Raw genomic sequence first — 20863 nt, forward strand, 5'->3', positions numbered from 1 at the left:
GATCTAGCCTACCCCGATCCAGAGGATCTAACATTTATCACTATCACTTGCTTGCTGCATGCAGTATCGTAAGCTGTGCTTTGGCAGTAACAATACTTTAAAATACTGTTTCTTTGTCTATTGCTCTGCTCATTGCAGGTATGCAAGCTCTGCTTTCTGAAATTCTTGATGTAAAAAAAATATTTTTGTTTGCTCTATCAAGAATATTAGCTCAAATAAGTCCAAATGTATGCCAACTGAAAATGCTCTTATGTGTTTATTTCCATATGTTCCATTCTGTATCTATATATTACAATGCACACTCTTCCAATACTTGGTTTGCGCTCGACCTTTGCGCCATGGGCGCAACGGATCATCTAGTAGAATAGAAAACCTAAAGAACCAGCCAGTGTTAGGTAGAAGGGTGATCGTGTCAAATATGTAATCGTGTTAACCCATGAATTATTGTTACACGTCCTGTGTTACTCTGCGAGATTGCACCATCTCAGCCAAAATTGCCTTAACTTGGTACCCCTTTTCTCTCTTTCTGTATGTACATGACACCTTTGCTCGGATCATCAGAGTTAGACCACTTGGACGTGGTAGAAGGGTGGATCACCTACACTGCTGCTTCCTGAAGTTTCTTCCGGACAACATCTTGTTGAGCATGAACCTGAGCCTTCTTGACCCAGCGCCGGGCTTGATGGCCCCCTTCCTGCTGGGTTCCCAGGGGTTGGAGCACAGCCCCACCTCCCCCTCGGAGCACCACCCGCCGTAGCTGAAGAACTGCCCGCCGTGCCTAGCAACAGAGGCAGAGGCGGCGTGATCACCGTGATCGTCGTCGCGGGACGGCGGTCGGCGCTTGAGGATCTCCCGGTCGATCCTGTCGAGCACGAGGTCGGCGTCCCTGAACTTGCGGGCGAAGGCGGCGCTGCTGAGCACCATCCGGCGGTAGTCCTTGGGCCCGAGGTAGAGCGGGTGCTGTTTGGGCGGGGTGTCCCACCGGATGAAATGCAGGTCGCTGTTGACGGTGGCGTTCCGGAACTCGCGGGAGTTGCAGGCCACCGTCTGGAAGTAGAACTCCGGCGAGGAGACGAGGTTGGCGTGGTAGAGCAGCAGCGTCCGCGCCAGGTTGTCCCACCCCATCACGCAGTACTCCGCGAAGCGCCGCGACAGCATCGTCCACGCCGACCCTGCACACGCACATGCGTGCGTCCATCAATCACAAGATGTTTTTTATACAGTACTAGAATTTGATTTGACACTGAAATCTTTTGGTTTTCGTGCTGCCCGCACGGATGTCGGCATATATACTGGAGTACCTGCCATTTCTTGGAAGCAATCGACGAACAAAGCAAAAGGTACTGCAGCATTTGCTTCGCCAGCACATTCGCGGCTTGCTGTGCGGCCTCAATTGTCTACCAAGAGCACACAAAATAGCATTGGAAACAAACCATCTTCGCTGATTCAGATCTGTCTGCAAATGCACGCAGCACACAAGCTCCTGCTCGATCCCGTTGACCAGATAGATAAGTTTTTTTTAGGGATAAATATATTTTTCGTCCTCGAACTCTTCCGAGAGTTTAGAAATCATCCCTCAACTCAAAACCGGATAGTTTTCGTCCCTCAACTATCAAAACCGGATAGTTTTCGTCCCTCACGCCGCTTCGGGCAGTTTTAGTCCGTCATGAACAGTAAACCGGCAAACATTCGAAAAAATAGCAAAAAAACCAAAAAAATCTGAAAAATTGTGGGATCAAAGTTCCTCGGATGCCCAAGGTGCGTACAAATTTTCATATTGTTTGGACATTCCAGGTGCTCATGACAAAGAAAAAATTATAAATATGTACGTCAGTGAACAGTAAATTAAACAAAATAGCAAAAAAATATGAATTTCTTTTGGCATCAAAGATGCTTGGGTGTGCATATTTTCGTGCTGAAATGACATACGAGGAGCTCTAGCAAAAAAAATAGTGCACTTTTTCAAAGTTTATTTCCTAGTCAATGTTTTTTTTGCCACTAGCTCCCACAATGTCCAAACACCACGAAATTTTGCAGGCACATTGAGCACCCGAGCATCTTGTATGTCAACAATTTTCATATTTTTTGAATTTTTATTTTATTTTTTTGAAAATTTACTGTTCATTGACGTACATATTTATGGTTTTTCCTTTGTCACGAGCTCCTGGAATGTCTAAATAGCACAAAAAATTTCACGCACCTTGCGCACCCGAGGAACTTTGATCCCACAAATTTTCAGATTTTTTTGACTTTTTTTGCTTTTTCTAAAAAATACTGTTCATCGGTTTACTGTTCATGCGGACGGGAACCACCGAAATGGCGTGAGGGACGAAAACTATCCAGTTTTGATAGTTAAAGGACGAAAATTATCCGATTTTAAGTTGAGGGACGATTTCTAAACTCTCAAAAAAATTCGAGAACGAAAAATATACTTATCCCTTCTTTTTATGCCAATTTTGTCCGTCCATATTAGTACACTAGGTCAGTAGCACGAGATGTCTAGCACTCGTGACATCTCGTGCTAGTAGCATTTGCTTAGACGACCAATTGAAGTCTCGGAGCCAACAACCAGGCGGTACATGCCAGCAACGGCATCGCCGTCACATGGACACCTCAAAATAATGGTACGGGCCCGTACCTATCATCAAGCATTGACTAAAAATGTTATGCTTATCGGTAGCCAGCACAACACGCGTACTACTAATAGGAATAGCAGTACTTCTGCAGCATTTCATTCTTGCAGGTCTGCGAAATGGTAGGCCAACTCCAGCGCGCAACCTCATTTGCACGTTCGTTTTGTTTGGATTTTATCCGTTTAGGTAGCGCAATGGGATCATGTCCAAACCTGTCCTCGAATGCGGTGGTTGTGCGCTCAACGCGGAAACGCATCCTTTGACCTCATCCTGTCCGTCTCCTTTTTGAAACATCAACTTTTAAAATAAGGAAATCGTTTATTTTCATCCGGCTGATAACAGCGACGCGTAAGTCGCCTCGTCCTAGCGACGCGTGTCCCGAGTGGCGTGGACCTGGCAACCTTATCCTCTCCGCGTGCCCCTCGGCTCCCTCATCTCCTACCTCTGCAGAAGCAAATCCCCATCTCTTTCTCCGGACGATAAGCAAGCCGCCACCGGCCACTGGCCCGTCGTCGCGGCAGCTACCGCTGCATGAGCCAACCCAACATGCTGCTGCAGGCACCACCAGCTGCCATCACCGCTCCACCTGCTTCTTCTCTTTTCTAGGCGCGACCAGTCCAACCACAGCAGCGCTGCGACCCCATGATCTCGCCGTCGACCAGTGACGCTGCAACGCGAATCGGCGGGGAGCTGCAGTGCAGCAAGCGACATGTGACCCGTGGAGCCGGAGCCGTCGGCGCTGCCTTGGACCAAGCCGGGCTGCAATGGAGCTTCACCGGAGCCGTCGGCGCTGTGGTGGAGCTCCGGCAGGGCTGCAATGGAGCTTGACCGGAGTTGCAATGGAGCTTCGCCGGAGCCGTCGGCGCTGCCTTGGACCATGCCGGGCTGCAATGAAGCTCCGCCGGAGTTGCAATGGAGCTTCGCCGGAGTCGTCGACGCTGCCTTGGACCACGCGCGGGCTGCAGTGGAGCTCCGCCGGAGTTGCAATGGAGTTTTGCCGGAGCCGTCAGCGCTGCGGTGGAGCTCAGGCAGGGTTGCAATGCAGCTTCGCCGGAGCCGTCAGAGCTGCATTGGAGCTCCGCCAGGGCTGCATTGGAGCTTGGCCGGAGTTGCAATGGAGCTTCGCCGGCGCGTCGATGCTGTGTCGGAGCTTTGCTGGGGCCACAATAGAGCTCGCCGAAATCAATCCGTGGTGCTGCGTTGGAGCTGCGCTGGGACTGTAAGTCTGCAATTGTGCTGCGTTGACTCGCTGTTACCGTGGCATCGTTGTAATTCAACGGCCACCAGTGCACTGATCGAACGGCTAAATAGGCGGATGATTTCTCTAAGAAATCATCCGGCTTATTTGTAGCAGTCCCCTTAAAATAAACCACACCGTAGTTCAGGCCAGCGGCTCTAGTTCACGCCGGCAACAGAGCCAACGGCCTACACGTCCTCGCCGGCAACACAGCTAGCGGCCGGCAACAGAGCCAACCTACAAAATGAATAGTTTTGTCGCCGGCAACACAACCAGCTCCCAAAATAAATAGGTTCCTCACCAGCACACAGCCAGCAGCCGGCACCCACGCCAGCCTTCAAAAAGAACGGCCACGACCGATCAGACGACCTAGTTCAGACCGTCAGCGTCGAACATCTCGCTCTGTTTGGCCGATCTCCTCCGGCGTGCATTCTAACCGCGGCTTCCTTGGACCCTTGGCCGCCTTCTTCTTCGCCTTTCCGGGCGGGTCGACGGCCAGACCGCCCGAATTCGGCGGGGCGTCGGCCATGGACGTGAGAGGGTAATAGGCGGGACGTGGGAGGGTTTTGGGAGAAATGACGTGAAATGGGGGGCCGGGGTGGTGCTTTGTGCCACCGACGGACGGGCCAAGGAAGGACAAGCACGTGTGTCCCGCCCGTCCGCGCGTTGTCCGTTTCACCCTAAAAGTGGCCCAAATTTAGGTCGGGATGGGTCAAAAGCAGACAGAAAATGAACAAAAGTCTGTTTGCGTTCGCGCGCCGGTACATTGCCCCAAACGGACGCACTCGGACAGGATGGGGTCACGCGCTGGAGTTGGCCTTAGGTGCTGAGATCAGAGGGCAAAGGCGGAATGGAATGGAATGTTACCGGTGAAGAGCTTGAAGGCGGTGGGAAGTCCCCGGCGGTTGGTGGTGATGTTGGGCGACGGGCGGAGGAGCTCCGACCGGTCGGCCTCGTACAGCGCCGTGTCCAGGATCACCGGCCGCGCCCGCTTCTTTCTGCAGAGCTACCGCGTTTCAAATTTGACTCAATACTCTGTTAAACCCAACCATCCCCGTCCATTCATCTCCACGAAACGGATTAATTAACACCCCCCCCCCCCCCCCTCCCGGTTAGTAGTAAGTTCTTACATCTTCCAGCCCAAGTGGCTGGTGTGCTGTATGAAGTTGAGATCCCTCGGCAGCCGCGAGAAGGCCTCCATCAAATCTGCAAATCACCAGCACAAAGCAAAATCCAAACTCAGAATTCACACATACTAGCATAGGAGTAGTAGCATAATCGCAGTCGCAGCCGACGTGGTGCGGATACGGACCGTCCTGGGTGACGAGCGGATAGTCGGAGGCGCTGAGGTTGACGAACCAGTCCCAGCGGCGGCCGACGCGGAGGAGCACCGCCATCGCGTGGAGAGTGGTGGACAGCATGGTCGGTCCGCGGTAGGTGACAAGGTTGGGCTTCCCCACGATCCACACGTTCCCCACGCGCCCGTACACGGGCTGCCCGGACACCAGCTCAGCCAGTCGGCGGTGCTCCTCGGCGGGGGCCTCGCGGTCCAGGTGCAGCAGGTAACTGTTGGCCGGGTGGTACAGCGCCGCCAGCAGCCTCGCCGCTCGCTCCGCGTCCCCCGTCGACGCAGAGATGAGGTACGCGAACGACACCGGGTAGTAGCCGCCGTCCTTGGCCGCCGCGAGGAACGGCCACTCCTTGGCGGAGGATGGGCCGAGCCTGCCGCTGGTGAGCAGGACCGAGGGGAGAAAGAGGATGGAGACGACGAGGAGCGCCGTGAAGACGGCGGAGATGGCCACCTCCCTGCCGCCGCTCATCGCCAGCCCCCGAATCCTCATCGACGCGCACGCATCTACTATGAATTCCTCCTCCGCCTGCGTCTTGCTTCTACCAATCTCGCGATGTTTCTTTCTTCTTGAGTGAAAGTGAAGTAATGACAGAGGACGCTCTTCTCTCTCTTCCCCCTGAGATCTACTTGTTCCTGTTACGGGGAAAAGGTGAACAGTGACCGTCGGGAGGCAGCGCGAGCTTGGTGTTGGTGTTGGAGTTGGAGGGGAGGAAGTGGCTCGTGGTTGGTCTGAGAGAGCCTGGGGGATCCAGTTGGAGGGGAGGTCGTCGTCGGCAAGGTGACACCACGCTGCGAGAGTGGTCAGTGTGACCGGGCAGGAGCCTTTTTTAGCATCAGTATAGACACAAACGCTCATATACACGTGCATACATTTATCCGTATGAACGCACACACGCACATTTTATCTTTATGAGCTTCTTCGAAAGACTAAGCCGGTATATTATCTTGAGATTTACGAAGTCATCGTATGAGCCTTGGTCCGCTGCTGCCATGATTACTCTTACTCTGTCTATTTGTTTATTGGGTTTATATTTTTATTTTTTTTGGTTTCAACATGTTGATATTTGGTTTCAACGTGTTGATATAGTTTAGGAACTAAGAGCAACTCCAACGCACTCGGGTACACGCTTTATCGGCTTTTTATTCGTTTGAGTGTATTCTTTTGATTTGGGTCGACAGTGCGTTCAATGCATCGACCCGTATTTGCCCGTTTGACTAGTTTGCCGTCGCTTTTCAATAAATGTACACACATTTTACATAGTCTCACAAGCGAACATAAATAGCATATTTTCACAATTAAAATAAATATATTATAGTTTACAAAGCAGAATAAAAATTAAATTGTCTCAAATATATTAATAAAAAGATACATCTATTGGTTTCAACATGAGTCCACATATACTCAACCAAATCATCTTGTAGCTGAATGTGAGTTTCCCGATTAAGCATTTGATGATGAAATTGAATGAACTGTGCAAATATTGTTGCTCCTCTTCTATGCTCAGGCTATAACATCCTAAATTTTCAATTTGGAATGTTATACATAGATCAATCTTGCATATCATATTTTATTGCATTTCGTCTCGCGGTCTTCGAAATCCTAAGAAACTCAAAGACCCTCGGAGAGAGTTAGGGATTTCCCAGATTTTATATTTGATTTTTATCAAATATTGAAACGAGGACTTTTGGTTTTAATTATTTTTCTCTCCGAAAATATTTTATATTAAAATATATGAGAGGAGATAATATGACTTCTTCAAAATAAATGAAATACTGGAGGAAAAATATTAAAATCAATTTTTGCTTTTATTTGCAATTTTGGTTGCATTAGAAAAATTGCACGTTTTCAACATTGCATTTTAGGGCCAAGAAAATGTGCATCTCGTTCTAAATATTTTATTTAGACGGAGAAAATTTTATTTTGGCATTTTTAGATTTTTATTTTATTTTCTAAGATTTTTTTAGCTTTGGCGGAATTATTTTAAAAAACCGCGCCAAGGCCTAGCTAGGCCGAAGCCCAGCGCTGGCCCACCTCCCCGCGCCGGCCCACCTCCCCGCGCCGCCATCTCCTAGCGGGAGACCACGCCGCCGCCGCCGCCGAACAGGAGTCCGGCTCGGACTCCGTTGTCGCGCCGTGCCCCCTCCCCCAAGGCACCACCCCCGCTCCTTTTATACCCACCCCGCCCCGCCACCACCACCCGCCGCCCGCAGCCCCGCCCGCGCCGCGCCGCCCCGCCCGCTGCCGCACCTCACCGCCCGCGCCGCGCCGCCGCTGCCGCGCCCCGCCCTGTCGTCGCCGCCGCGTCTCGTCGGACCGACGAGGTAGCCGCCGGTTTTTTTAAAAGAAAACCGATCCGTTTTTTAAAGAAACCCTAGTTCGTTTTTTTTTCGGTTTGCCGGTTTTTCTTTTTAGCGGACGTTCGTCCGGACGTTCGTCCGGACGTTCGTTTTAACGAACAGTTTTCGTCCGTTAGTTACAGATAACGAACGCTCGTTCGTTAGCCTGTTCGTCAGTTTTCTTTTATCGGATTTTTCCGTGATTTCTGATCCGATTTTCGTTCTAGCTTATCTTTTCGCTCGTTAGTCGGAATCAGGCGATTCAAACGCCTAGATCTTCGTCTCGAGAGCCTCTTTCCTCTTAACCAACTTGCACAAGTTTTTGCTACTATAAAATTTGACCTAGGTCCAGATTAGTAAATGGATCTTGTTTCTTTCGCCGTTTGAGTTTCGTTGCTCCATTCGATTTGATTCTTGTTGCAAACTGGAGTTCTTAAGTTGAACTTTCTGGTTAGATCCTCTTATTTGAGATTTACCCGTGTTTTCTTTGCTTGATTGCTTATGTATGCTATTGTTTGTTTGCGATAGAACACCCGGAGTGTGAAGTGTGCTACTACGAATCCCTAGGTTTTGCGGATCATCGGCAAGGCAAATAACACTTTGATCATACCCTTTTATCAGCCAGTTTTTATGCATTAGTTCCAATCCTCAAACATTGCATGATTAGGATGTCATTAACATATGGGTTGGGAAGTAGTTGATGAGGTAGAACCTATTACCCTGTTACATTCAAACCCTTGGGAGTTACTTCTGTGCGTTGCTTATATTGCTATGCTATGCTCGTAGACGTGGTTTGGGTGACTGAAATCCATGACAGATGTGAGATTGTCAAGTAATGGTTCAACTTAAGGTGGCAACTTAAATACACATCTGGGTGGATTGAGGCACCTGGAGTACCAAGTGTTGCCTGTATTGTTTGGAAATCCCGGAGTACCCGTGTGATCTTCCTATGGACCGCCACCCAGGCTCAAAGGGAACTGAGATTTTTCATGCTAGAAACTTTCGTGTGCAGCCACAAGCTATTATGGGCTCTAGCATAGTTGAGTAAGTTACGTGAAGCTCTTGAAGAGGTGGATCAGCAGGTAGTGGGATTGTATGTTTGGTATGGTCCGCCCGGAGTAGAGAGTTAATGTTTCTGAAAGACTGTGTCTCGGTCATCCGTTTCTCAAACACCATGTAGTGCGAGAAAATCAACGGAGGAGATCGAGTCTTGTGGGGAAAAGTGTGCAAACCTCTGCAGAGTGTATAAACTAATCATGGTTAGTGAAAGGATCGATATGGTTGACTAGAGGGGGGTGAATAGGCAACTAACATTTTTTTAGCTTTTCTTTAACAATTTAAACTTTGCATCAAAGTAGGTTCTCTAGATATGCAACTAGGTGAGCAACCTATACGATGCAACAAGTATAGGAACACAAGCAAGCAAGAGATATAACACAAATAAGATTGCACAAGTAAAGGCACGAGATAACCAAGAGTGGAGACGGTGGAGACGAGAATGTGTTACCGAATTTCCTTCCCTTTGAGGGGAAGTACGTCTCCGTTGGAGCGGTGTGGAGGCACAATGCTCCCCAAGAAGCCACTAGGGCCACCGTATTCTCCTCACGCCCTCACACAATGCGAGATGCCGTGATTCCACTATTGGTGCCCTTAGAGGCGACGAGCGAACCTTTATAAACAAGGTTGGGGAAATCTCCACAACTCAATTGGAGGCTCCCAACGACACCATGAAGCTTTACCACAATGGACTATGGCTCCGCGGTGACCTCAACCGTCTAGGATGCTCAAACACCCAAGAGTAATAAGATCCGCAAGGGATTAGTGGGGGAATCAAATTTCTCTTGGTGGAAGTGTGGATCGAGGCCTTCTCAACCACTCCCGAGCAAATCAACAAGTTTGATTGGCTAGGGAGTGAGATCGGGCAAAAATGGAGCTTAGAGCAACAATGGAGCTTAGGGTTGGAAGAGAAAAGTCAACGGGGAAGAAGGGGACCCCTTTTATAGTGAGGGACAAAGATCCAACCGTTATCCACCTACCAGCCCGCGGCCAGCGGTACTACCGCACCAGGAAAGCGGTACTACCGTGGGGCCACATGGTACTTCCGCTTGCTGCCAAGTGGTACTACCGCAAGGACACGTGGTACAACCGTGCAGGCCCGCGGTACTACCGCCGCACCAGCAACAGCTAGGGCAGACCTGTGGCACAAGTGCTGAGGGCGGTACTTCCGCGGGCACGGTACTACCGCTCTCCCCTGCGGTACTACCGCAAGGCAGGAACCCCCTAGCCTGGGAAGAGTGTGGATAAGGAAACATCTGTGCCTACTTCCGCTGAAAAACAGAAGAAGCAAAAACCCGACACAGTACTACCGCAGAGGGGCGGTACTACCGCCTGACAGCTGAGCACAGTACTACCGCGGAAGGAAAGCGGTACTACCGTGGTAGGCGCGGATGTAAAAAATTACATCCGCCCCTACTACCACGGGGGAGCGGTACTAGCCTGGTGGGCCACGGTAGTGCAGTTCCAGGGGAGCGGTACTACCGTGGGCACCTGTGGTACTAGTGCGCCGCAGCACGGTACTATCGCTGGTGCCTACGGTACTACCGCTCACCTGGAAGCAGTACTACCGCGGGCCAACACAGTAGCCAGAAACAAGGTGACGAGATAACAACGGAGGAAGCTCTAAGGTGCAAGGGAAAGGAGGGGACAAGGAAGAAACGTGTACGTGATTATTCCACCCAAACCTTTCCGACATGGACCCCCTCTTAATAGTACGGCTTTCCACCAAAAAGAAACGTAGAAAAGACGTTGTCTTCAACAGTCTTCGAGAGGCACCCAACCGTCTTGTGCCTAGCGATGAAATGCCTAGGATACTCAAGGCATACGATTAGTCCGCAAACGCATTGTCATCAATCACCAAAACACCTTAGGGATAAATATGCCCTTACAATCTCCCCCCTTTGGTGGATTGATGACAATACGGGATTTGCACAAGGGGGATAATATTAAGCAAACGCAAACCCCTCCTCTCTAGAATATAGACGGGCTCCCCCTAGATGTGTGCCAACTAGATGGGTGCTTTGGACTGCACGGCACACATACTAGGATCAAAGCTTCCCCTATATTATAGAGACAAGGCATATCTAGTAATAGGAAGGCTAACACTAGACAAGATAGCACAACCATAAGTTAACTAAGATAGATTAGAGTGCATATGTCTTACACCATATGTAGGATAAGTCTCGAAGTCACAAACCAAACAACGGAAAACGAGGTAAACGAGGTTCAAACGACAAAGCAAACACAAACACACCAAGCACGACACGACGCAAATCCCTACACTCTCTCCTCCTTTGGCATCGAGATGCCAAAAAGGCAGAGAGGACACCTACACACACGGAGTGGCTCAGGCAGAGAAGTCATCCCACTGCTCCTCGTGCTCCTCGTCAGACTCAGCGGCGGGGACGGACTCCTCGATGTCCTTCTCAGAACTAGTCCACTTGTACCCCTGCTTCGCCATCCATGCAGCCTCTAGCGTGATGACATCCTCAGAACCGCCATAGACATCCTCTCCAAAGAGCCTCATAACCTTCTTGTCACGGCGGTGACTCTCCTTGTCTGCCACGTGAGTCCTGTATTGTCCCTTTGCCTGCATGCAGAAGAGAGTCTTCATCTTGTCCTTTAACTTCTTGGCCCACGACGGCTCAGAGGAAGGTGTGATAGACCTAGCAGCATGGTCCTCAGCAACATTCTCTGCACCAGCCTCCTCCTCCTCACCACCACCAGCCCTCCTAGCAGAAGAAGCCTCAGCACGGGTAGTAGTGTTGGCCCAGTTGGGCTTGACGCGGAGACTGATGGACTCACGCCGAATCCAGTCTGGAGCAAGAAACTCATCACCAGGGTACATCTTCTTCCAAGTTGTGGAGAGCAGCAGAAATAGGTACGGTCCATAGATAGGTACCTTGCGGGTGAACACCGCAAACCGAAGCTCACACCACATGATGTGTGAGACATCAAGTGGCTGAGTCTGAGACGAACGTGCCTCCGCACATAGGAGCAACATGTCCACTAGATAGGAATGAACCTTGTCCTTGTTGCCAATGCATGGGAACAAAGTGTTGCGGAAGATGCGATGCATGATGTCCAGAAAGGAGTTCAGTACCCAAGTCGACTTGCCATTGGGGAGCACCTTCTCAACAAGGAATGGTTGAAGCAAGTTCTTGTTAGTAGACTCAGAGTTGGCGTGGGGGCGAACACCAACGGGTGTGTGAAGCCCGTCATCAGGAATGTGAAGCAGATCCATGAACTCCTTCCATGTAGCAGACAGCTGACGACCGTTGGTCATCCAGGTCATCCTCCGCTCATCCCCGGGGTGAAAGTAGACTGATGCAAAGAACTGACAAACAAGCTCAGAGTCATAGTCAAGGTGAAAGGAGATCACAGGCTCAATAGCAAACTGCTCCACCAAGTCCAGAGGCTCTCCAAAATAGTCACGAAACTTGTCCTTCCTCATGTAATTCATGTCTATCCACTTAACATCCACGAAGGTATTCTGCTTGTTCTTGATCACATCCAGATAAATAAGAGCCCGCTGCTTGGTCCAAAACAACTCAGTGCCTCTGAGGACAACACGAGAATTCACATAGGGGTTGATCTTCCGGCGTTCGACATACTCATTGAGGGAAATCTCGTCCATGCCCTTAGCAGGTTCCTTTTGCTTGCTGGCAGTGGTCTTGACATTGCGCTTGGGGGCATTGGAGCCCTCTGGTGCTTCATCTTGGGGATTGCGCGGACGCTTGGAGCCAGTGTCACGACTGGGATTGGAGTGGCGAGAGCCACCACCTGAGTCACAAAACGCAAAACACACACGACAAGCAAGAAGGATCAATGCAAAGACCACAACAAAGCAAAAGAAACAAGTAGGAAGCACACAAGATAATTGCCATGAGAGAGATTTGACCCCTACGGTAGAACAGCCAAGTGCTGCGGTACTAAGATTGTAGTACCGCTACTAGTCGCGGCAGTACCGTGTAAGGCCACGGTAGTATCGGGTCTGGGAGCAGTAGTAGGATCTTAGTGCCACAGCTAGCGCGGTAGTACCGCACGAGCTAGCGTGGTAGTACCGCACCTGATGAGCGGTAGTACCGCACGAGCGGTAGTACCGCACCGCGTCAGATCCGAACAAGTTCAAATCTGAGAAAGCCCGCGAAACCACGACGGTACTACGGTAGGACAAATCTATCACAGGACAACATATCAAGTATAATTCCTACGCAACACGACTCTCCTACATCCTACTCTTGCATAGATTTGGCCTAAAATCCCAAGAACAACATGCATCTCCCCAAAAACCTAGAAGCGAGAGAACAACCAAGAAAGAGAGGGATTTGAGGAAAAATCTTGTTCCATGGCAAGAGGAAGTGGTGGGGAACGATCCCACCGGTTGGAATCCGAGGAGAGTGGCCGGAGATGGAGATCCGGCGAGGACCTCCGACGCCGTTCTTGAGCGAGAGAGAGAGAGAGAGAGACATGGGGAGAGAGACAAGTGAATGGGTATGGGGAGTTGGAACTCCCCTGCCCGAGTCATAACCCCCACGCCCACTCGACGGCGCGGTAGTACCATGCGTCATCGCGGTAGTACCGCTCGGCGGAAGTACCGCACCTGAGCGGTAGTACCGCTCTCCTGTGCGGTAGTACCGTGCCCTCTCAACGCGGTAGTACCGTGGGCTCAAAAAGTTGCAAGTTTCAAGCAGGCCTTTGCATGAAAACTTCGAGGCAACACGACACCACAAGACCACGCGACACACGAAGGCAGAAAGGCAAACGACAACACGAAACAACCACGAGACACCACCTCTCCAAAGAGATGGCGGTGGCCGGAGCCACCTATGTTTGAGTCAATTGGTATGGCACCGCGAAGAATTATCCTTGGGCCCATGACCAAAACTCGTCTTTGAGGCACAAGTACCATCAAACATGGCTAATGTGAAATACTTGATCAATTTATGCATAATGGGGGGAAGGAGAGTTCATTGAGAGAACAACACTCCCCCTATGTCCATGCCTACGTCTAAACAAGACTACAAGTTGAGTATGGTGGGGTGTGCAAGGGTTCAAGCAACATTGCTCGAATCAATGATATTTAGCTCATGCCTTAACTCGCGAAATCTTGCTTCATCCAAGGGCTTCGTGAAAATGTCTGCAAGGTTATCATGAGTGTTGACATAGTTGAGCTCGATCTCTCCTCGTCTAATGTGATCCCGGATGAAATGATACCGAATCTCAATATGCTTCGTCTTGAAGTGTTGCACCAGGTTGAGAGAGATCTTGATGGCACTTTCATTGTCACACCAAAGAGGCACTTTGTCACAAATGACACCGTAATCCTTTAAAGTTTGCCTCATCCATAAGAGTTGTGCACAACAACTACCAGTCGCCACATACTCTGCTTCGGTGGACGAGAGAGACACACAACTTTGCTTTTTGGAAGACCAACTTACCAAAGAGCAACCAAGGAATTGGCACCCTCCGGAAGTGGACTTCCTGTCCACTTTGTCTCCCGCCCAATCGGAATCTGAATACCCTACAAGCTTGAAGTTTGCTCCTCTTGGGTACCATAAGCCAAAGTTTGGGGTATGAGCCAAATATCGAAAGATTCGTTTGACCGCCACATAGTGACTTTCCTTAGGTGTGGCTTGAAACCGTGCACAAATTCCCACACTCAACATGATATCCGGTCTAGATGCACAAAGGTAAAGCAAGGAGCCTATCATGGAACGATATACCTTTTGATCCACCGCTTTACCATTGGGATCTATGTCAAGTTGCACTTGGTGGGCATTGGAGTGGAAGCCGGCTTGACATCACTTAGCTTGAATCTCTTGAGCATGTCTTGAGTGTATTTGGCTTGGTTGATGAAGGTTCCTTCTCTTCTTTGCTTCACTTTGAACCCTAGAAAGAACTTCAACTCTTCCAGGGAAGACATCTCGAACTTTGAGGTCATGAGAGCGGCAAATTCCTCATTGAAAGCTTTGTTAGGGGAACCAAAGATAATATCATCAACATATAATTGGCACACAAACAACTCCCCTTTGACCTTCTTAGTAAAAAGAGTAGGGTCGATTAGCCCAACTTCAAAACCACGGTCTTGTAACAACTCGGTAAGGTGCTCATACCACGCACACGGGGCTTGTTTAAGGCCATAGAGTGCCTTATCGAGTTGATACACATGATCGGGAAAGTAGGGATCCTCGAACCCGGGGGGTTGCTTGACATAAACCAATTCATTAATAGGACCATTGAGAAAAGCACTCTTCACATCCATTTGTTGTAGCTTAAAGTTATGATGAGAAGCATATGCAATGAACATGCGAATGGATTCAAGACGAGCAACGGGAGCAAAGGTTTCACCGTAGTCGATACCCTCGACTTGGGAGTAGCCTTGTGCTACCAAACGAGCCTTGTTGCGAATGATAATCCCATGAGCATCTTGCTTGTTCTTAAATATCCACTTGGTTCCAATGACATTGTAGTTCCCCGTCGGTCTTGGCACCAATCTCCACACTTTGTTGCGCTCGAAGTTTTTGAGTTCTTCATGCATGGCATTGAGCCAATCCGGATCTTCGAGCGCCTCATAGACCTTGTGGGGTTCAACACAAGAGACAAACGCATGATGCTCACAATAGTTTGCTAATTGTCTACCAGTGCTTACCCCCTTTCTTAAGCTTCCAAGCACATTCGTCATGAGATGATCCTTGGTGGAGAGCTTGGAAGCAACCTTGGCGGCACGACGCTCCAATTCCTCCTCGGGGGTGAGACGAGAAGTGGTCACTTGATCATCTTGAGCGTCGTCTTGAGCTTGTTCTTGTTCTTGAACTTGCTCGGAGGAGAGAACTTGACCTTGGGCATCACTTGGTGTGTCAACACCGTCTTGAGCATGATCTTGCCCTTGGTCTTGTTCTTGAGGATGAGGGCCTTCATGTTGTTCTTCGGAAGCGTGTGGGCCTTGGGTTGGTGATGGCTCCACTTGAGTGGAGCATTGTCCTTCTCCTTCGGCCACAAGGGGTTTTTCAATGGGTAGGATAAAGCCAACACCCATTCTTCTTATGGCTTGAGGATGAATTTCATCACCTACATCACAAGTGCCACTTTGCTCCACTTGGGAGCCATTATTCGCATCAAACTCCACGTTACACGTTTCCTCAATAAGTCCCGTGGATTTATTGAGGACACGGTAAGCACGAGAGTTTGTAGCATAACCAACAAATATGCCCTCATAAGCTCTAGCTTCAAATTTAGACAACCGAACACCTTTCTTGAGAATGAAACACTTACACCCGAACACCCGAAAGTACTTGAGGTTGGGCTTGTTACCGGTGAGTATCTCATATGGAGTCTTGTTCAAGCCCTTGCGGAGGTAGAGCCAATTGGATGCATGACACGCGGTGTTGATGGCTTCGGCCCAAAAGTTGTATGGAGACTTGAACTCCGCCATCATGGTCCTTGCCGCATCCATCAACATCCGGTTCTTCCTCTCCACAACACCGTTTTGTTGAGGGGTGTAAGGTGCGGAATATTGATGCTTGATCCCCTCATCACTAAGAAGCTCATCCAAGGTGTAGTTCTTGAACTCGGTGCCGTTGTCACTTCTTATTGTCAAGATCTTTGCATTGTGTTGACGTTGTGCTTCATTTGCAAAGTCAATGACGGTTTGTTGGGTCTCGCTCTTCCTCTTGAAGAAATACACCCAAGTGTATCTTGAGTAGTCATCCACAATCACCAAGCAATACCTCCTACCCCCAAGACTATCGAAGGATGGAGGCCCAAAGAGATCCAAGTGAAGGAGCTCCAAAGGCCTCTTTGAGTAAATGATAGTTGTGGGAGGGTGAGCCTTCTCATGTAGCTTTCCTTCGATACAAGCACTGCAAGCACGATCTTTAGCAAAACTAACATTCGTTAGTCCACGGACATGGTCCCCCTTGAGAAGACTTTGCAAAGATCTCATATTAACATGGGCTAGACGGCGATGCCAAAGCCACCCCACATCAACTTTAGCCATTAGGCATGTCGCGGTCTTAGTGGGTCACTCCGAAAAGTTAATCACATATAGACCGTTCTCGACATGCCCAACAAAGGCTACTTTAAGAGTCTTGCTCCACAAGAGGGCCACAGTATCGATATCAAATAAAGTGGCAAAACCCATGATTGCAAGTTGATGAATGGAAAGTAAATTGTATGCAAGGGACTCAACAAGCATGACCTTCTCGATCGTGAGATCTTGAGAGATGACTACCTTGCCAAGTCCCAATACCTTAGAAGATGAGGCGTCACCCCACTCGACATTGGTGGGCATAGATGGAATCTTATGCACGTCCACCACCAAGTCCTTGCTTCCGGTCATATGATTTGTAGCTCCGCTATCGAGCAACTATGATCCCCCACCGGAAGCAAACACCTACAAGAGATCAATGCTTGGTTTTAGGTACCCATTTTGTAATGGGTCCTTTGATGTTAGTAACAAGGGTCTTTGGAACCCAAATAGACCATTCAATGTACTCATGAGGAGAACCAACGAATTGGCATAGACATGCCCATCACTAGCACGACATAATATATAAGATGGATTAAAGTCGCCGGCTTTGATGGGAGAAGTGGCATTGTCCTTTTTGACACCGCCACCCTTCGCATTGTTCTTCTTCTCCTTGGAAGCACTCTCTCCCTCCTTCACAAAGGTTTGCATGAGAGGAGGAGGTCGTTTGGTCTTGTCATTCTTCTTCTTGTTCTTGGACTCGGGCACGTACCCAATCCCTTCCTTGGCCACAACTCCCTTCTGATTGATCAAGAGGTCGTTGAGGTTCTTCTTGCATTGTATGCAAGTCGCAAGACCTCTCTCAAGTTGCACCTTTAGCTTAGCGTTCTCCTCAACAAGATGCACATGCTCACAACACGGGTTAGTAGCATTTGCATTATCAATTAACATCACGCAAGGAAAAGTGGTTTTTTCCTTGGTTAGCTTTACTTGAAGTTGATCATGAGATTCTTTGAGGCTAGCATGAGCACCCTTAAAGACCTTGTGAGCCTTGTCAAGTTGATCAAACTCCTCTTTGAGTCTAGCACGATCAACCTCAAGTTCGGCCTTCTCGGAGTTTAGCACATGAGAAACAATGAGAGCATGATCATAATCTTTATTTAACTTAGCATGATCAACGTTGTGTGACTCCTCAAGAGCCAAACGAAGACCACGCTCTTCCTCCAGAGCATGGGAAAGATCTGAAATCTCATCGGCATAGTCACGACTATGCCCTTCCATCTTAGTGATGGTATCTTCGTGAGTCTCGATCATGTCGTTGGCTTCACCAAGTTGTTCCAAGAGAGCAACAAAGTGCTTCTTGGATTTACCCTTAAGTTTTCCCATAAAGGCCTCAAACTCATTCGCCTCCACATTAGCTCCCTCATGTTCATCAATGCTATCCATCGAAGAAGGATGATTAATGATGGTAGTCTTGATGTTGGGGGTTACCTTGTTGGTGGCTTTAGCCATGAGGCACTTGACGGTGATGCTCTCATTGGGTGACTCGAAGAGAGATACCCGTGGGGTCATCGCAATGGCAACTGAGGCCATGGCAGCCGACTCACCATCTTCATCATCCTCATTGTACTCTTCTTGTACCACCAATGCCTTGGGAGGAGTCTTCTTGGTGAAGTTGCTCTTGTTGGGGAACGACTTGGCCTTGTCTTTTCGGATGAGCTTGCCACCATTGTCTTCCCTCTTCTCATACGGGCACTCCACAACAAAATGACTCACATTGCCACAATTGTAGCAAGTCCTTACACGTTGCTTGCTCTTCGTGCCACTTGAGATGTTTTTGTTAAAGTTTGGCCTTGAGTTTTTCTTGCTTCAAAATTGCCTTAAAGCGAGTGCCATGTGTTCATGATATGCATACTTTGTATCTTCGGGGTTGCTCTCCTCTTATTCCTCTTCTTCTTCTTCAACGCAAAGCTTGGCCTTCAATGCAAGGTTGGGCTTCTTTGCCCTTTGAGAACGAAGCACCGCATTGTCGGCAGTCTTGTCCAAAATGTTCATGGCCACAAACTCATCCAACACTTCGCTTGAGGTCAAAGTGTGGAAGTCCGGCCTTTGACGAATGACGGAGGACATGGCCTTGTGGTAGGGTATCATTGCCTTGAGGAATTTGCGCTTGATCCAATTGTCATCCGTGTCCTTGCTCCCGTGATCTCGGAGTGAGACCGCGAGTTTGGTTACTCTCCGATAAAGCTCACGAGGTTCTTCATATTCTTTCACTGCAAACTCATCGGCCTCATCTTGCACCACTTCATAGTTGGAGCGTTGAATGCTTGCGCTTCCCCGGTAGAGAGAGACAACACAAAGCCATGCGTCTTTGGCCAAGGCAAAGGGCCGAAGATGAGGTAGATCTTCGGGTGGAATTGCATCTTGAATGATGAAGAGAGCATTTTCATTGAATTAACTATCCACGGCTTCTCGAGGAGTGAAGTTGCTTGGATCATGCGGATAGAAACCTTCTTCAATGATTCTCCAAAGATTAGTGTTCACATGATTTAAATGACGTTTAAAGCGGTAAACCCAAGAATCAAAGTCCTCATTTTTCACAATCTTAGGGGGAGGACCGGCATGATTCAAATGAGTGGAAGGAACCGGTCCACCATAAACAAGTGGTGGTTCCACATGAGCAAAGATGTCAGTGCCATTCTTACCACTAGAAGAAGGAGCCTTTTCACTACTAGCTTCCCCCTTATCGGAGGTAGCATCCGTCACCTTGTCGGTGGGATTACCCACTTTTAACGGTGCGGTGGATAGTTTAAGCCCTTCAAGAATTTAGTAAACATGCTTTCAACCTCGGTCGTCATGGAAGTTTTCAATGTCTCCAAGGCCACATTAAACTCCTCATGAGAGACCGAGGTTCCCCCATCGCCCATAGACGAGATCAGATTCACACCGGAGTGTTCCTCCACACCGTCTACGGTATCAACCATACTCTTCAGACGGTAAAGTCATTAATAAAGAGACGAGGCTCTGATACCAATTGAAAGGATCGATATGGTTGACTAGAGGGGGGGGGTGAATAGGCAACTAACAATTTTTTAGCTTTTCTTAAACCATTTAGACTTTGCATCAAAGTAGGTTGTCTAGATATGCAACTAGGTGAGCAACCTATATGATGCAACAAGGATAGGAACACAAGCAAGCAAGAGATATAACACAAATAAGCTTGCACAAGTAAAGGCACGAGATAACCAAGAGCGGAGACGGTGGAGACGAGGATGTGTTACCGAAGTTCCTTCCCTTTGAGGGGAAGTACGTCTCCGTTGGAGCGGTGTGGAGGCACAATGCTCCCCAAGAAGCCACTAGGGCCACCGTATTCTCCTCACGCCCTCACACAATGCGAGATGCCGTGATTCCACTATTGGTGCCCTTGGTGGCGGTGACCGAACCTTTACAAACAAGGTTGGGGCAATCTCCACAACTCAATTGGAGGCTCCCAACGACACCACGAAGCTTCACCACAATGGACTATGGCTCCGCGGTGACCTCAACCATCTAGGATGCTCAAACACCCAAGAGTAACAAGATCCGCAAGGGATTAGTGGGGGGAATCAAATTTCTCTTGGTGGAAGTGTGGATCGAGGCCTTCTCAACCACTCCCGAGCAAATCAACAAGTTTGATTGGCTAGGGAGTGAGATCGGGCGAAAATGGAGCTTAGAGCAACAATGGAGCTTAGGGTTGGAAGAGATAAGTCAACGGGGAAGAAGGGGACCCCTTTTATAGTGAGTGTCGGTGTCAAAACCGGCGGATCTCGGGTAGGGGGTCCCGAACTGTGCGTCTAGGCTGGATGGTAACATGAGGCAAGGGACATGAAGTTTTACCCATGTTCGGGCCCTCTTGATGGAGGTAAAACCCTACGTCCTGCTTGATTAATATTGATGATATGGGTAGTACAAGAGTAGATCTACCACGAGATCGGAGAGGCTAAACCCTAGAAGCTAGCCTATGGTATGATTGTTGTTCTGTATGTTGTACTATGGACTAAAACCCTCCGGTTTATATAGACACCGGAGAGGGTTAGGGTTACACAAAGTCGGTTACAATGGTAGGAGATCTATATATTCGTATCGCCAAGCTTGCCTTCCACGCCAAGGAAAGTCCCTTCCGGACACGGGACGAAGTCTTCAATCTTGTATCTTCATAGTCCAGGAGTCCGGCTGAAGGTATAGTCCGGCCATCCGAACACCCCCTAATCCAGGACTCCCTCAGTAGCCCCTGAACCAGG

At 49.1% G+C, this 20863-nt stretch overlaps 1 protein-coding gene across 2 annotated transcripts; it reads right to left on the reverse strand.

Moving 5' to 3' along the window:
• Nucleotides 1-228: 228 nt before the first annotated feature.
• Nucleotides 229-6001, reverse strand: LOC125554045 (beta-glucuronosyltransferase GlcAT14A). 2 transcript variants are annotated; one of them, XM_048717672.2, is made up of 4 exons: nucleotides 5183-5998; nucleotides 5001-5076; nucleotides 4738-4868; nucleotides 229-1172 (listed from the first exon to the last, which is right to left on the reverse strand). In XM_048717672.2, the coding sequence occupies exons 1-4, from the start codon at nucleotides 5709-5711 to the stop codon at nucleotides 595-597; spliced, it is 1314 nt and encodes a 437-aa protein (XP_048573629.1). In that variant the 5' UTR covers nucleotides 5712-5998; the 3' UTR covers nucleotides 229-594. The 2 variants fall into 2 exon arrangements, with proteins under 2 accessions (XP_048573629.1, XP_048573634.1); XM_048717677.2 differs by lacking the exon at nucleotides 4738-4868 and adding an exon at nucleotides 1302-1397 and having other exon boundaries at nucleotides 610-1172; nucleotides 5183-6001.
• Between the last annotated feature and the right edge of the window lie 14862 nt (nucleotides 6002-20863).

This window comes from Triticum urartu, chromosome 1A (genome assembly GCF_056163025.1).
Source record: "Triticum urartu cultivar PI428250 chromosome 1A, HENAU_Tu73, whole genome shotgun sequence".
NCBI classification, from domain to species: Eukaryota; Viridiplantae; Streptophyta; class Magnoliopsida; order Poales; family Poaceae; genus Triticum; species Triticum urartu.

What these genes read in the sequence shown, in the direction of transcription:
- LOC125554045 (XM_048717672.2), bottom strand. Translation starts at nt 5,711, where the DNA reads ATGAGGATTCGGGGGCTGGCGATGAGCGGCGGCAGGGAGGTGGCCATC. An exon ending in TCCGCTCGTCACCCAGGACG is followed by an intron (nt 5,077 to 5,182) that starts GTCCGTATCCGC and finishes GGTGATTTGCAG; the next exon opens with ATTTGATGGAGGCCTTCTCG. An exon ending in CGCCTTCAAGCTCTTCACCG is followed by an intron (nt 1,173 to 4,737) that starts GTAACATTCCAT and finishes GTGCGTGTGCAG; the next exon opens with GGTCGGCGTGGACGATGCTG.